Source organism: Carettochelys insculpta, chromosome 11 (genome assembly GCF_033958435.1).
Source record: "Carettochelys insculpta isolate YL-2023 chromosome 11, ASM3395843v1, whole genome shotgun sequence".
Taxonomy (NCBI): domain Eukaryota; kingdom Metazoa; phylum Chordata; order Testudines; family Carettochelyidae; genus Carettochelys; species Carettochelys insculpta.
This window is the reverse complement of record NC_134147.1, coordinates 44440761-44457966: the sequence shown is the minus strand read 5'-3', so window position 1 is coordinate 44457966 and position 17206 is coordinate 44440761. Positions and strand designations below refer to the sequence as shown.

Below are 17206 nucleotides of genomic sequence, written 5' to 3'. Positions count from 1 at the left end.
AGCCTTGTTTAGCTTGTTTTATGCACCACTGTGCTGCAAACCTCTCTAGTAAGACTACAACCACAGTAAATGTAAGTAAAGGTGATGTTTTTGAGCAATCAATTCAGCTGAAAAAAGTGGGTGTGCCATGGAACTGTTTTCCTCATTGAATTGTGCCCTGTTATGGAAAAGGCTGGGAACCACTGGTCTGGAGATTACATCAGAGGACTACACAAATGGTTCCCGTTACCTGAGAACAGTGGTTTTCAGTTCCTGGTCTGCACACATCTGGGGGTCCACACACTATGTCCAAGGTTTCTAAGGGGGGTCCCCACTGCCATCCAAAATATTTTAGGGGACCACAAATAAAAAAGGGGTTGACAATAAAAATAACTGAGCCTAGTAGGAAAACGGTTCCGTGGTTAATGTGATAGCCAGAGATTTGGCAGAGCCAGGTTCAGTTCCCTGCTTCGCCACCGATTTGTGCCTTATCTGAAAAGTGGGGGTCCCAACACTGTCCTATTGCATGGGGCTACTTTGAGGAGCCATGCCTTAAGAAAGCGAGGCACATAGACACTACAGTCCTAGGTCCAGATAATTATCCAAGATGAACAGATCCTGCCAGCACACACTAATAAACCTCCCCAACCCCATCGTTACTTTTATTTCCCCTTTACTGTCAATTCCCTCTCCCCCTGCAGGGCTGCTGAATCAGACCTGGCATTATGGAATGTCTCTTTTCAAACCCTGCTGGTTATCACCCAAGCACCCATTGGCTGTTTGCAGAATGGACAGTACACTTTGTACAGACAAAAGAAAGTTTCACACCACTGAGATGAGAATGTGACAAAAGCTGGGCTGACGCGATCCAGAGTAATAAATAGGCAGTCTGAACATAACAAATGGACCCAGTTCCTACAAAATGTTATTGTCAAATACCTGTGGGCATTTGGCCGCACTGTAGCAGTCTCCTGCAGTGGCGTAAGGAACAGGTCGTCCATCGTGTGTCCGTGCAAACTGTAAATCAGTTGCTGAGACAATTATTTGGTGAACAGCGCCGAGAGGGCAGGTGGGGGAGAGAGAAATTTGAACACGTTATTTGCTAACAAGGACGCTCGGGCAATTTGCTTTTTTTGCATTAATCTGGTGAGTTCAGCAAGATCTCGTCTCTTATTCTTGCAGCAGTAAACCCTGATTCAGCAGGATGCTTAAAAACCAAGTGTGGCATTCTGCACATGAATAATGCACTTGACTGAACGGGACTCCTTCACCTATTGAAAGCTACACATGCGTTCGAGTACCTTGGTGAATCTGATGGTGTAGAAATCACCGACATGGACATCAGGCTTTCGTTATATTCTCACAGCAGAAAATTTCCCTGTAACCTGAGCCCACTGCTCCTGGAGTAGATGCAATCCCTGGCAGGGAAGATGGGCTGTGTCAACCACAGCCACCTCGGGCCGATGTGCAAAATCACATTTCTTAAATTGGATGCTCAGTGGAATTAAATAATGGATCTAATTTGGTAGTCGAGCCAGGACCTGAGATGTAAATGTGTGGGACTCCTCTGGAGTCAATCTCAGTGGGACACCAGACATGCAATTCTCATGTCAGTGAATGTGGCAAGTACAAGATTTACATGGAACTGCTGAAAGCCCCAGGTGTCTCCCGTGGAAGCCAAGAGCACAGCTCCCAGCACTAAGCTTGATTCACTGGGGCTGGCTCACGGCCTCCTAAAGCCAAGAGAAACACTCCCGTCGACTTCAGTGGCCATTGACTCATTCTTGTATGGAGCTCAGAGTCCAGGTCCAACTGCACTAAGGGGAGTTCTTATACCACAGTGCTTCATGCAGGGATGAACATCTCTGATCCTCTCAAGTCTTATCCTGCAATTGCACCTAATATATGTGTGTGTACGTGTGTGTGTGTGTGCGCGCATGTGTACGCGCGTGTGTGCGCACCTACACACGAGAGAGAGGGAGGCAGAAAGAAGGGGATGTAGGGCCAGACTCTCCAAGGCTCTATTTAAATTGATTCCAATTTAATATCAAGTCCAAACAACACATAAACCCGGTTAAGTTCTCAGAAAGGTAACAGACCATTCAAAGGAAGGAGAAAACTGGCATTATTTTGTGGTTTTTCCTGTCTAAGGGCCATACAGTTTCATCATTCCTTGTGCACCTCAGCAGCTTTTGGAGAATGATCTGAACTCTATGTGTCAATGATCTGGGAGGACCGGGTATAAAATAAAAGAAGGGCTTTCACAGGGCTGCCCAAGAGCACAGCTCACGAAACTCCACCTATGCCTGGAGTCAGACCTGCATTTGGGTAAATGAGACCCTGCTTTTTACTCACTTATTATCTGCATAGTGCTCAGGTCCAGCCGGACTTTGCTGAAGGCAGAGAACCCTGCTGCTGTGTAATCTTTCCGACACTGGCAATCTTCTCGTCTGCTCCCGTTATATGGGCATTCGGTCGGGTTATGCAATCTAAATCAAAAGAAAACCCTTTCTACTCATGGCAGGAAAATATTGCCATGGAAAACAAAGCATCATGAAGCGCTGAGTCAAGAGGTTGCTTACCTGTAGCCGTACACTTCAGAGAAATTCTCTGCATCCCCCCTGACAAAAGTTACATACTCTTTTGGGCTGTCAGTCTGCATCCCCGCACAATAGATCTGAGAGTGTGAGAGAACACAACTCTGTCAGACACTTACCGTACAAAGCACATCTCTAGAAAATGGATGGTGGGAAACGCTACAGTGGAGGTGAAGGGAACACACACAAAAGAATTTCTGCAGCATCCAGAAATGTATGTCATATAGTCGAAACACACCTTTAATATCCTTCCTTGAACTTTAAGATAATATTCGCCATCTTCAATAACACCCTTGAGTCTTTGCACATCCTGGCAGCTGCTTGGTAATTCACCTGCAATGACACCGAAAGGATTGTGGTTGAGAAGTCACTGGAGATCACCACTCCTTCTGGGAGTGCTCAGGCCCTGCTCATGAAGCATATACACGTTTAATTTTAAGCACGAGAGCTGTTCCAGTGAATTTAAAGGCCTGATGCAGGAAATGCCGAGGACTGCAGCCTGCATGGACATCCACGGGAGCTGCAGGAGCTTGGTGCCTCTCTAGCTCTGACAGAATGGACAACATCAAGCCGTAGACTTACAGTCATGGATGTTGTGACACCTCCTCCTCTCTTCAGGTTTTAATTCCGCAGAGCACAAAGTGCTTGCCTGGTCATCGTTGGTTAAGCACTGCACTGACCGATGCATCACTCCAATGCCACATGTCACCGAGCACTGTAAAATAAAACACGGTGAAATCCCACTCCATCCCTGGTGCTTATGGTCCAAGGAAGGTAAGACACAGATGACTGGCTGGCAAAGATCAGCTTGCCAAGACTCTAATCTAGCACAAAACATGAGCTCCTGCTGAACTTCACAAACACACAAGGAAGGAGCCCCACAGATCTCAATGGGACTATGTGCTAGTCTTAAGGCGCTTGGCTGCAACCATACGGTTAAGCAAAGAGTTCCAGTAGCAACTCATACCACTAGCTCAGTCCAGTTGTTTGACATTGTTTCACACCAGCAGGGATGAGCAAACATTTATTTGGGAGCCACAATCCAAGCAAATCTCTGCTTATGAATATGAGGCTAAGCTCCAGGTCACAGGGAGGTCCCCCATAAAACTTCAATGGGAGCAGAATCGGCCCCAGGGTTTGGAACAACACAGTTGAGAATTATTTCCACATTGAATTATTTTGAAAATCAAAGGTTGGCACAGCCATGGTAATTTACAATAGTTGGTAAGGACAATGGGGAAAATTAACAGCCAATTTTTGACTTCCTGAAGCATGTGCCACTCTCAAAAGAAGTTCTATTAATTCAGGGAAATCTCATGTTTTGCTTGACTCAACCCTCACAACTTCATAAACATTTGTTACATATCCTTCAATGCCAGAGGGGAGTTAATGAACCAAACTTCCTGGGGAAGTGTCAAGAGAATGGCAATGCCTTCGGAAACTAATCAGCTTTTAATTGAAATCTGAGCTGGTGATTTAGGATCCAGAAGATGTCCGGCACTATAATAATTTTACACTGAAAGGTTAGCTGTGTTTCAGTGCTCTATCACTGCACATGAAGGAAGCAGGGAAATGAATGCAGAATTCTTCGTATGTTGATACTCAAAACTGTCCATATATTACTATATCATTTTTTCACATTTTTGGTCTTGAACATCCACATAAGTGAATTTCATCCAAAACCATGTGGTCAACCATCCCTTTGGCTAGATCCAAGTCAAAGGGTCACGTATGCTTTTTTGCCTATCTCTGCAAAGGCTGCTGGGTACAAACTACCTTGATCGTCCAAGGTAAGACAAGCAAAGCATGGTGGGGAGCTGGGAGGAGGAGATCTGGGTCATGCTGTCTTGGCAAGACAGAAGGGTTGAATAGAAAGGAAGGGCCATAACGTGTGTTAACAGATACATCAATTTCAGGCCAACATTTGGACTCTCATGCTCAACTTAAACCTTTCTTGCCCTTGCTGGTATGGCCTTCCTCCAGGCCCAATGACTCAGCATTCAACTTACACTTCCCCAGTTGCCCACTCGCCAGGTTGCCAGAACTGGACATTCCCCGAGGTAGCATGTGAGGACATTTGGCGGCTGGGTGCCAGGACAGTTGTCTACATTCTGGTAACCATACTCATAATGGTCCTTCTCGGTGTAAATTTCACTGCACGAGACCAGCCTTTGCTTATACCCCTTGCCGCAGGTCACGGAGCACTGGGGAAAATGGAGGAGTTTGGTTAACATTGTACGTGGCCACTCATATTAAGTCTTTGACATTCAGGAAAAAGAGAGACGAGCTTGTATTCTTATGCCAGTTCCAGAGGAGATGGGGAGTTTGGCTATATGCTTGTGATGCGAATGACCAATAAATGCCGGGTACATCTTAAATTGAGGTACGATATGCAGATGCTGATTACTGAAGCAGCTGATGGCAACTTACAATTCCAAGAGCTAAAATCAGCTGTGGGTCACATTCTGACTGCCTTACTGAATAATAGCTCAGCTCACAAGGAGTCTCATGGGGACAGATCCTCAGCTGTTATAAATGTGCATGCAGGGGTCCACTGATACTGGTGGGACTTTTTACACTATATGGTGTTTCTCTTCATGAGTAAGGGCAGCAGCATGTGGCTGACTTTGACCAGTGAATCCGTCTTGTTCCACAGGATTTTCAGAAAAGGCGGGGAGGGTAAATGCCTGCCCTGCACCATTGGAACAAAGATACGCTAGGAGGCTACAGGATGAAAGGTGGAGTTTTTGTCTGCAGTTAAATAAAACAATAGCTCTCCATTTACATCCCGTGAATTTAACAGCAGCTGGGCTGAAACATTTGAGCTGTGTCATAGGCTAGGCCCCAATTCCACAAACATGCACATGCACAACTTTACGCATGCAAGCAGCCTCACAGCAATGGCTAACTGTAAACATGCGTAAGCGTTCGCAGGACGGGGTCCATAGAAGGCTACTGGAGCAGATACTTTGGTAGAGTGCAGCAACTGTATGCCACCTGGGGAATGCTGGTTGTAGGGTGATCCTCTCCAAAATCACTCTCTCTCCTGCCTCTATTTTCTTGTTCTCTCCCCTGCACTCTTTATACCATTGCTTTCTTTCTTCCCACCCCCACTCATTTCCGCTGAGCCAGCAGCAGCCTTCTCATTGTCCTTTGCTGCTCTTCCAAGTGGGATGTGCTCCTTCACATGACATAGAAGGAAAACCTATGATGAGTGTTTCCCTCTGCCGTGGGCTCTGGCTGCAGAGGGAAGTAGCCAATTTTCCTCAGCATGCCTCCTTCTTCCTGTTTTAGGATAGGTTTGAGGCTCATTTCACTCACATGAGTAACCCTATGAGTGCCAGTGAGGGCTCCGGGGATCAGGAAAGTCAGCAGGATCGGGCCCTCAAATGCTATGCTATGCAGGATTATGAGAAGGAGCTGGTCATTACGCTGATTTTCAAATGCTGATCAGGCTCAGCAGCAGGCGGGGAAGGCAGAGAGGGCAGCTGCCCCTGGACCTGGCATTTCAAAGGGGCCCGGAGCTCAGGCTGTCACTGCTGCCCAAGTAGACGTGGCAGGGGCTGAAGCCTCCAGCTGCAAGTGGCTATGACGGGCGAGGGCCCAGTGAGGTGGTCCGGACAGCACTGAGGGCTAAATGCCATAGGCCCTGCCGCTTCTGCCCCAGGCCCTGCCATTTCCAGGGTGTGGAGCCAGGCCCCCTTCCCACCTTGCCCTGGGCCTGCGGCAGCTGTCAACAACGCTGCAGCTGATGAAAACAGCATAAATCCAATGAACTCAATGGATTCCCGCCCGGTAAGGATATGTCTCAAGTGAAACTGTGGAGCTAGAAGGCTTTGGTTTCATTGTGTTCACTTATGTATACAAAGGGAATAAAAACAAATTTAATATACACGGCATAGTAGGTGGAATCCATGTGGGCATAAACACGCTTCAAGTTAATCAACCAGGATTTGTACTGGAAACCGGCTGTCACTTTTCAATATCCTCTCCTTTGTTCCTTTGCTCCTCCCTCCACCAGAGAAACTTCATAGGAACAATCAAAAGAGTAATTAACCTATCCAGCACCACACTGTCAGAACTAATTACTGTTCCAGCATGGCAACCCCAGGCTACTCTTGAGGTGATGGGGAAAAAGGGATAGTGCTCCTGTGTGGAAAAACTTGAGTTTTTGGCTCACATCCAGTTTTTCCTGAAAGCTGTGGACTTGTGTGACCACTCAGGAGAGATTCAAATGTCGCCCAGCTGATTAGCAGGGTGCCCACAGTTAGGCTTTTGTTTCTACTGGCAGTGCACATTCTCACATGCTGCAGTGCACATTAGAAAATTTATTCTGCACATGGATGGAAAAGACTAGTGGGAACATTGGTCACATCCCCCAACAAATCAGCATTGCTCCATCCAAGTCATAGGAACAACACTGATTTGCTCCAGCTCTTGCTGTTCAGATGGTACATTCAGCCGCTCATCAGACTACCGATACTGAGGCTCGTGGTCCAATCAGCCTGGAGTGTTGGGATAGCATCCCCACAATGCTCACCTCGGACCACTCCCCTGTAATCCATATGTACTCGCATGGTGGTAAATTGCAGCTCTCCATGTCAGGAGGTCGCTTGCTTGCATCACAGTTCATGCTGTCCTCCTCTTGGTTATTCTGATTCACGCACACAACTTTACGGTACCGGGACCCTTCCCCACATGTTTTCGTGCACTGCCAATAAAAGAGAGACGTCAGCACCGATGTTACAGAACTTCATGTATTGATGCAAAACGCTTTCCAGTGACACTTTTTGAAGTCACTAATAGTCCCACTTACAACAGCTTCATTGATAAATAAATAAAGATGAGGAACTTTCCCATTCAGGGCGTGGTTGGTAGCATTAGCTGGTCTTTTGTTAATCCACTGGCAGCCTGACTTTCAGCAAGCTGCCGACTGCATGAAAGGGGAGGGCTGGGCTGAGCTCCCACTTCACATGCCAATGAAAATCAGCTCACGTGCCACCCATGCCAGGGGTTGCTGACCCATGCCATATAGGTTTTTGGATCCCCAGTTCAGTGTCCTACCCACTCACTAAACCCCACCTGCTTTTTACTGTGTAACTGTTCATTGTATGTCAAATTGATTTGCTTCCTTTTTGGCCACCCATATTTGGAAACTCGGAATTGTTGAGGTCGGCTTGAGCCTGATGTAACTAGAGCTGGTAAGCGTCAATAGGGTCATGCTGATTAGTTTTTAAATGCTGGCAGATCCCATTTGTCTTTGGTTACCTTGTGCCACCCCAATGGAAGAATTAACTTCAAGGAGGGCTGATGTATTTACACTTCATCAATGGTATGGCCAGGAGAACATCAGGCAAGCAAAAAATAGACAGAACGTGCACAGAAAAAATAGGGACAAGATGAAAGTAAGAGGCTTGTTGATGGAAGTCCCAAAGAACACACATTTAAGGATGGTGAATCATGTGATGAGAATGAAGAGTGAGCAACAAAAAAGCACGGGAGGAAAAGGACTGCAGTGGAAGACAGGATACAGCAGAAAGACTTCCAAGAGAAGAGTGGAGAGAAAAGGACTTGAACTGTAGGGAAAGGCTGATGGATTTGGTCTTATTTAGTCTACAGAAGAGAAGAGTGGAGGGGGTGGGATTTGATAGCAACCTTTAGTTTCTTGAAGGAGGATTATAAGGAGGATGGAGAGAGGCTGTTTTCAGTGGTGGCATATGATAGAACAAGGAGCAATGGTCTCAAGTTGCAGTGGGAGAGGTCTAGGTTGGATATTAGGAAAATCTATTTCACCAGGAGAGTGGTGAAGCTCTGAAATGTGTTACCTAGGGAGATGGTGGAATCGCCATCCCTAGGAGTTTTTAGGTCCCGGCTTGATGAAGCCCCGGCTGGGGATGAGTTAGTTGGAATTGGTCTTGCATTGAGCAGGGGGTTGGACTTGATGACCTCCTGAGGTCTCTTCCAGCCAGTGATTCTATAACCATATGGGTAGTTTGACTTCTGCACTTGGAGAGAGAACTCCTGCCAGGCTAAGAGAGGTGCACTTGGGGGCGGGGGGCAAATTCTGCATCTTCCTGAGACTTGAGGTTTGGAGGAGCAGAGCTCCACCTTGGCCTTCCCCAAACTATGCACATGCCTGTAACCCGTGCCATGAACTGGAAGGAGTGGTAAAGAACCATAGGTGCCTCCAATACCATATGAATGGAAAAAGGAGAGGAAAAGTGAAGCAAAGTGGGGTTTATGTATTTAGATTTAAAAGAATCTATCACCAGTATTAAAAAAATGAAAAAAGTGATTCATGTCTTACACAGAAGATGAGAGTCCAAAGAAGGACTGTGGAGAAAACGTTCCTCATGTCAAACCTCGGGTGCCCTTTACAACAGTATTTCAGCACTTCACACTCTCAAATCTCCCCCCCTGTGAATCAGGGCAGTACTACAACCTCCATTTTACACAACGTGAGCTGACATACACAGAGATGAAGTAACTTCCTCGAAGTCGTTGGCAAAATAAGGACTTGAAGCCAACTCCCCATCAGGCAAGATCCCTAATCTCTGGGCCAGTTTTCCTCAACAACCAATCCCCTCTACCCTTCCAGGAAGGCCCATAAAAACAGAGGACCCTTGCAACATATTCCAAAGCTCAACAAACTTGGGTCTTGCTGGACAAAAAGTAGGAGGAAGTGGGAATTTCAGAGGAAAGAAAGCCTGTCAGTTGGCTCCCTTCTTATAAACCTGGGGTCCACTGGCTCAAGGGCCTCCGCTGATTGTAAAGGCCGGGGAACCCCTGAGGGAGAGAACCTAGCTCTCACTCTCAGCCTGGGCTCAAAACATGGAGAGGTTCATGCACCAAAGCCAATGTTTTAGATTTCACTTTGAATCTGACTGGAAGCCAGGGCAGGCCTGGGAGCATCCGCATAGTACGTTCACTGTCTGAGGGTGCAAGCAGCCTTCTGCACCAACGTGTGTTTCCAAAAGCCCTGGAAGGTGCAGCACACCAGCAGAGTACACTGCTACCTCGAGGAGACACAGGCAAGGATCGTTGTAGCAAGGCCTGCTTTCTGAAGGGACAGTTGCCTCTCATGCATCTGATGAGGTGGGTCTTTGCCCACTAAAGCTTATGGTCCAAAATATCTGTTAGTTTATAAGGTGCCACAGGACTTCCTGCTGTTCTCTCAGATCTTCCAAGTACTGATGAAGGGAAAACACCCTTACTGAGATTGCCTGGCTTGGGGGTGAGCAAATGAGAGCAGAATGTAACCTTTTTCTCAGATAAACGTCCTTTGTCTACACGCTGCAGCAACTATCTGCCTTCACCCGGGCACTGAAAATGCCTCCCTCAATGGAGGGGAGAGACCTTGGCAACCACTTTTGACAGAGCCTTTACAGAAAAATTAAGGTCCAAACATTCAGCCCTCTCTGTGGTGCCAGACACATGAATATGGGCTGGAGATCAAGAGTCTATTCAGCTTAGCAAAATTCCCCCACCTACGCTAAAAACAGAAGAGCTTCTCTTCACGACTTGATTTGGGTAAGGCAGGCTCTGCTCTCTCCCCCTTAACCGGTGCATTGAGAGGTCCCCCGGTGACTTTCACTTGTTTTAACCACTAATGCACGTTATTAAGAGGAGGGATACTTCAGCCAAGCCCAGCAAACACTTTTTAAGCCTTCGCAGCTACAGGAGACAAATGGGACTTGTCTCCTTGCCCTCTCTTAGCAGAGAAACACTGATCACACAGTTGTGCTGAACTAGGCCATGGGTACTTCCTCCATTCACACAGGTATCTGCTCTGCTCAAAGCGTATCCCACCAAAAGTACTGAAAGGTAAAGGGCACCGAGAGCCAAAAATTCAGAATAAAAAATTATCCCATGTACTGGGCTTATCAGCTTTCAAGTAAGTGGCGTCGTTAACAGATCATTGGATGTAATGCGCAAGAATTGTCTTCCCGAGGAAAGGATGTACTATTCAATCAGACAACTCATACACACATAACCACCCACCAGTCCCAAGTCACATCGGGTTTAACCCAGTTAGATTCACCATTTGTTAGTTACTTTTTAACTCTGACCTTGGCACTGCTTTCCTACGATCAGCAAGATCTGACACATAGACCCCAGCAAAAGGCAGCACGATCACAGCCTTTGGGTTTTAATTAGCTGTTAGAGCCCAGACTGCAAATATTTCCTGACCAGGCTGAAATAAAATGTCACAGAAGTGCAGTGGTCCTGAGGAGCAGAGCCCTTTGGAGGCCCAGGGCTCACAGGAAACGCAAGTTAATGCGTACTATTAATATTTAAGTGAGTAGTAACCATTCAAAACTGCAAACACTGCCACACGGCAGCATTTATTCTGCAGGAGTAATTTAGGTAACAGTCAACATTATAAAATCTGCAGGCTGGCAAAAGACCCCACGGGCTGCATGTGCTTTCAACCTTATTTACTCTTTTGCTGTAAGTCCCTCGAGTGGAAATTTCCCCCAGGTCTGAACTAAAATGTAGCAATCCTAACGGGAAGAGAATAATTTGCTTGACTGTGATTTCCCCAGAGGGGGAACCAAATGTGCTAGATTTACCCTCCTCAGCAATCGCCTCACAGTGTAAGTAGAGAACACCTTTAAATTAAATTTAGAAGTGGGTTATTGGATTCCCTAAGCTCAGTCAACAAAAAGCATTTGACCGACCCTTTTCCAAAGCAGCATGTTCTTTAACAGTAGTGCTCCTTTCTAGCTGGGAGTTTGAAAACCTGGATGCAGTGGGAGATGGACTTAGTTCTATGATTCCATGTCATGTAAGTCCAGCAATAATGCCACAAGCAACAGGCAGCAGAAGCCCCCTTGCTAGGCTGCAACGTGCACTAGAAAAAGTCCTTGAACTGGGCTTTCATTTTGCCCTTTGTTGAAATAGGGAAAAGACAAAATGACTGAAAGATGGTGAAAATATATTGCCGTATTATTTTTAGCTACTTAAGAAGGTCTTATATTTAAGATACCTGACTGAGACCCTCAGAATACGGTTCCAGTTCCTGGCTCTCCCACAGACCCCATGAGTGTCCATGGGCAAATCGCTTCATCTCTCAGTGCCTTAGTTGCTCATCTGTAAAATGAGAAACCTTGCCATGTATCCTGAAGGGCAAGAACTGAGGCAGAGAGGAAGGAAAAGTGAATCTAAAATGCATCTCCCACCTTTCTTCTGTCTTGACTATTTAGGCCCCTTACTTGGTAAGATAACTTCAGCAGATGCTTAACATTAAGCTCATGAATAGAGCTGGCTGAAAATAATAGCTTTTTTCCACTCAAAAATGCACATTTAGATCAACTGAAGCTTGTGGTGAATTTATGCCAAGCTAACAAACAAAACAAAAAGCACAAATAAAATCAGAACATTTTGATTTGACATGTTTCAAACCTAGCAGTGTTTATTTCTTTCATTCAAAAGAACTTTTTGGTTTGCACTTGTCTTCAGTTTTATTCTTAATTAAAACCAACCCTTGAAAATGACAGGAAGGGTTTTACTTCCAGCCAAACAAAGTATTTCATTCCACCCAGGATGAATGTTTCTGCTCTAATATTTGCTACAGCTGACAAGCTACAAGTCAGTTACTTGGCCAGCTCTACCTGCAAAGAGTGTCTTTGAAATTAAAGGATTTAAAATTAGGCACATGCTTACGTACCACGCTGCATCAGCCCCTAAGTGTCTAAACTGTTCCCTGGCCCACCAAGCGCGGGGAGAGGGACAAAGGAGCCACTGCCTCCAGGCTCAGCGTTTTGAAGGGGCTCAGAGCTCCAGCTACTGCTGCTGTTGCTTTGGTAGTTGGGGCTCTGGGTGCCTTTGAAGTGCCAGAGCATCTGCTCTGGCTGTGTGCAGTTGTGAGGTAGTGGGTGGGGCCCAGCATTGTGGTCCAGGCAGCACTAAGGGCAGAGTGCCCTTGGCCCCACCCCTTCTGCTTTTGTCCCTGCCCCTTCCAGGGCATGGAACGGAGGCCCCTCTCCCACCTGGCCCCAGGTACCACAGCAGCTGTTGGTGCGGCTGACTTTTTCCATGCTGGGCTTGTCTCTTACCTTGTGCATGCAGAGTGCCTACCACAATACATTTCCAAAGTCAGATAGGGCACCTAGATGGTACTGTATTACAAATAAGTAGTAATAATCAGAATACACAAAGACAACATTCAACTGGCCTCTTAAATATGGCGGCACACCATAGCCCACATTCTTCCTACAGGTCATAACGTTTCTTACAAATCCAGAATGACAGCACTCGAAAGTGGTGTCTCTTGTCCCCGAAGCAGGTGTTTCTGGCCTCTACTATTGCCTGAACCCTCCATTTCTATGACTGAACCTTCTCGATCAAAGCGTAGTCCAGATGCATGACTGTTCAAATAACGAGCCTCCCAGTGAGAGCATCCATGGGATGGTGGGTTGGATTTTGCAGTTTATCTGCCCACTAAGGCCTCTACTAAGCCCACAAACTAATTTGATGTAGGCCACTGAACAACTGTCATATAATAACAGTGCCATACATTTTAAATCATTAATAGTTGCCTAGCGATTAAGTCCTTTAACTCTCATGTAATGTCACACATAGCAGCCACATTTTCTAAACATTCTTCTTCAGGTTCTTTGAAAAATTATGGTCATGTGGCTATCTAAAACTGTGCAGCTCCCAAACACTCATTTTTTATGCAATTTCACTTAATCTGACTACTTACATACTGTCCAAAATAAATATCATTTTAAAAATAATCCCATCAAAATTTAAAACAGAGCTAAAATGAGTAAAATAGAGACATCAGATATTCTAATTAGCCACAGTAGGATTATAAAATTATCATTTATATCAAAGTTTGACAGTTCAAATAAATCTGAAGAGGCTGCCCTTAAAGCCACGAGAGATTTATGTTGATATTTCATGTTAACGACAGCTATAAATCTCTCATTCACAGTAGACAATAGGGAGCAGGGATTCATAGAGAGACCTGAAAAACAGGCAAAGTTTTCACAGATATTGCAAAACTCAAGGTGTTGATAAAGTATTTAGCTGACATTTCGAATTTAGGAATATTTCAACCCATCCTAGAGCTAGTGAAAAAAACTTGGACGACAAAAATTAACAGTTTAGAAATATTTTACCAACTCTAAAGTCTACACACACACACACACACACACACACACACACACACACACAAAGAGAGAGAGAGAGAGAGAGAGAGTCATTTCCAGCATTCTTGCATAAGGATGAATGTTCAAATTCTTTCCCTACGAATTTTGTGGTTTTCCTTTTGGTCCCTGCACCATGTCACCCTGGACCCTAACAAGGCCCTTTCGACTGGCTTCTGTTTCACAGAATCAGAGCAGAAGGCGAGGTGGGACCACTGAATCATATTCCCCATGCCCCCATTTCAGAGGCCACCAACACCGCGCACTCAACCCAACGACCTCAGTATCCTCTGTGATGTACAAATGAAAAACAGTTACTTAACGGATATAACAAGAGATGGTCTCCATTATGTTCCCTGTGACTATTCACTGGTATGAGCAGAATGGTAGTTTATATTATATCTATCTATGTATCTGTCTATCAATCAAAGGAAGAATATAAAATGCTTGACAAACTCCTTTTAAAAATGAAACCAAAAAAGCTACTGGTGAGGTAACGTTACCTCAGGTCATGCCGTTCATGTCAATTTGGGTTCACTGCATTCCTTGTTGGTAGCACACGAATGCAATTTGCATCTCATCTCCATGAATAACGTGCACGTTATAGTTACATCTGGCAAGGAGGTGACTTTGCTTTAACTACATTACTGACAAAATAAAAGCAATTCCAAGAGAAGGACTTGAAAAAAGTTACATGCTCAAAATGTGCAACGCCTGCAGTCTGTCTCTATTAGTGATGCTTCATGGGCAGGAAGGGTTCTCACTCCCCTCACCCCATCCCTACAGCTTTTTTGGAATCTGTATGTCACATGCTTCAGATTTCTCGAGTGCACACATCCGGGGGAAGTCCTTTAAGAAACCAATGTAAGCATCCACCCCAACCTACAGAAGTGTTGGCAGTGATGGGAAGAGGAATGGACCATTTTCTCTGCTCAGAGAAAAGTTGCAAAAATAAGAAAGCAGACGATGGGTTGGAGAAGTCGCCAGTTATGTTGTGTGGTAAGTCGTAAAACTGCATGCTGGGGGGTGATCTGCTTTGCTTTCCCCTGGCACATTCATTAGCTGAACACGTTTAATGTGCTCCGTAGAAAAAACGTGTTTTACAATGAGCTTGGGACACCAGCTCAGCCCTTTCTAAATGTCTTGTAAGTGAATGCACTTCTGTTTGAGAGGACCAGCTCAGAGTCTGTTCTGTTCTCCCTCTGCTTTTTATGTCCTGGATCTTGCAGCGGCAGGATCAGAGTTGCAGCAGCGGAAAATCGGAATAGTTCCATTCCAGTCAATGGACTTACGTTGCTTTACACCAGCTATAGCAATGATGCCTAATACTTCCAGCAGCCTAGGACTCATTCCTCAGCTGCCCCATACAACATCATTGCAGCTTTCAAACATGAAGACGATGATATGCCTAACGCAACCAAATTAGTTAAATTGATCTGGAACATACTCCATGAGGCCACGTATTACAGGGCAGTGAGATAAAGGCAATAACCCATTATGTGACTGGCAATGAGTGACCATACTGCAGAGTAAAGAGTCAAGGACTAGTTAGGGGAGCAGAAACAAATAAAATGAAAAAATGGAGTGCAGCTTTAACCTTGAATCTTCTTGCTGCAAGTAAAACACTCTACCCCCTTTGCAGGCCTGAAACGCTCTCGGCTTTGTCTGTGATTCTCTTATTTCTTGTACCAAACCATGGCACGAGAGTAAAGACAATGGAACTTTCTGAGCACATCAATATTCCAAGCAGGTGAATACAGTAAATGTGCCGAGCTAGCTCGTCCTTTGCATTCTGAAGAAAAGGCACCAGATTATCATTTACATTAAGGACCCCCTGTGGCAGCATAAACCAGCCTTGAAAAATTTACTCCTGCTTTAAGACCCTTCTGCATTGAAAAGCAAAGTAAAGGGGCCTTCATGTAAATTAAAACCTGGCCCTAGATCACTTAAAGATTATTTTGCTCAGTTTATGGGTTTGAATCTGCTCCATTGCAGCCTTCATTACCAACCCCAGTGTCCACAGATTCAAGATATAAGTCCTGATCTTGCACCATGCAAGCCATTGGGAGCTTTGCCCTGGATTTCAATGAGTCCTGAATGCATCCCAAACCTCCATTGACAGCAACGAAGGCTATGTGCCCGAAGCAGGAGGCAGAGCAAAAGGACACACCAAGCAGTTTTCCATTTAGATGAGAGAAGGGACCCGTGCAAGGTGTGCTACCCATGAGGATGCAAAGCAAGTCTTCTCACAAAAGCAGCAGAATACAGTAAACTTTCTGACATCCAGCATCCATGGGACTGGGACATTGCTGGAGAGTCAAATATTCTGGATAACAGAGAACAGCTCATGCTGGGTGGGAAAGCAGAGGAGCCTGCCAGCTGCGCTCACACACAGCATGGAGGAAGGCACTGCAGCACGTACCAGGCTGCCCCCTGAGGGACAAACCCCAGCTCTGATGCCGCTCCTCCTCTGCTCAGCAGACACAGGCAGGAGTGCAGAAAAGCAGCATCAGGGCTGGGGTTTGCACACAGAGCATGAGAGCAACACCTGGCCCCTTGGTGGCGGGGAGGCAGCTGGCTCAGGGCTGCCCTGCCTCCCTTCGTGCTGTGTGAGTGCAGCCGGCTGGCTCCTCTGTTCTCTCTGTGCTTCCACCCGGTGTCCCCTGACCAGAGCTATTCAGCTCTCAGTTACATTGGTTATTTGAGTGGGATGGTTAACTCAAATCCAGGTTAAACAAGAGTTTACTGTAAACCCCCTGAGCTTGAACCCCAGTCAGCTACTGCCTGCTTGGACATTCCCAACCCCTGGGTTTTCAAAAACATAATAAACCAATTACTAAATTCTCAAGCTGTTTCCATTCTGCAGTGTTTCAAACAGACTCTCCACATTTCTTTTGCTAGAAATCACCCAAAACGTGGCCAAGAAATGAAACATCTCAGAAAAGCCTGCAGGTGGTCAGGATTTTCCCAAATACCATCTTTACGACAATCCATTTGAAAACTTTCAAACTACTCTACTCTCACCTCTTTGCATCTCATGGTTGGTTGTTTCATGCAGGGAGTCTATTGGGAGCCATGCCTTTCCCCTCCCGTTCATCCCGATACCACTTTGGGGTAACTCCTGAAGCTAGGACATGGGAAAGCGATGTTAGGGAGTTCTGCTTTTTTTTTTTTTTAACAGTATTTGAATATAATGTAGCAGGTGGAACATGTGCTAAAGTAACTTAACATTTCCTACGGGTACTGTCCTATTGCAGCGTGGGTCTCTGCTCCCTGCTGGCTTTTGCCACAGCTCAGCCAGCCCTTGCTAGAGCTGTGCACCAGAGTTCACCTACTTACTTTCACCTCTGAGCTGACAATAAGGGAGAGAGGCTAGTAACATGTGACCATTCAAAAATCAATTGACTAGGCCTTGAGAACCTCTGATAGAGGCCGTTTTAGAATGTACTGTAAACTCTTGTTTAACTGCTATTT

General features: G+C 45.7%; 1 protein-coding gene across 4 annotated transcripts in view; it reads right to left on the bottom strand.

Annotated features, from left to right (window-relative positions):
* The window catches only part of ADAMTS9 (ADAM metallopeptidase with thrombospondin type 1 motif 9), a 140198-nt gene that overhangs the window by 9655 nt on the left and 113337 nt on the right, over positions 1-17206 (bottom strand). For 3 of the 4 annotated variants that reach the window (XM_075004888.1, XM_075004889.1, XM_075004890.1), the window contains 7 exons: positions 7117-7287; positions 4586-4780; positions 3159-3291; positions 2815-2909; positions 2562-2656; positions 2335-2468; positions 919-1010 (listed from right to left, as the gene is read on the bottom strand). In XM_075004888.1, coding sequence (XP_074860989.1) covers positions 919-1010; positions 2335-2468; positions 2562-2656; positions 2815-2909; positions 3159-3291; positions 4586-4780; positions 7117-7287 — 915 coding nt within the window. Of the gene's footprint in view, positions 1-918; positions 1011-2334; positions 2469-2561; positions 2657-2814; positions 2910-3158; positions 3292-4585; positions 4781-7116; positions 7288-17206 lie in introns of those variants that run through there. The other variant, XR_012646935.1, reaches the window with a different exon arrangement.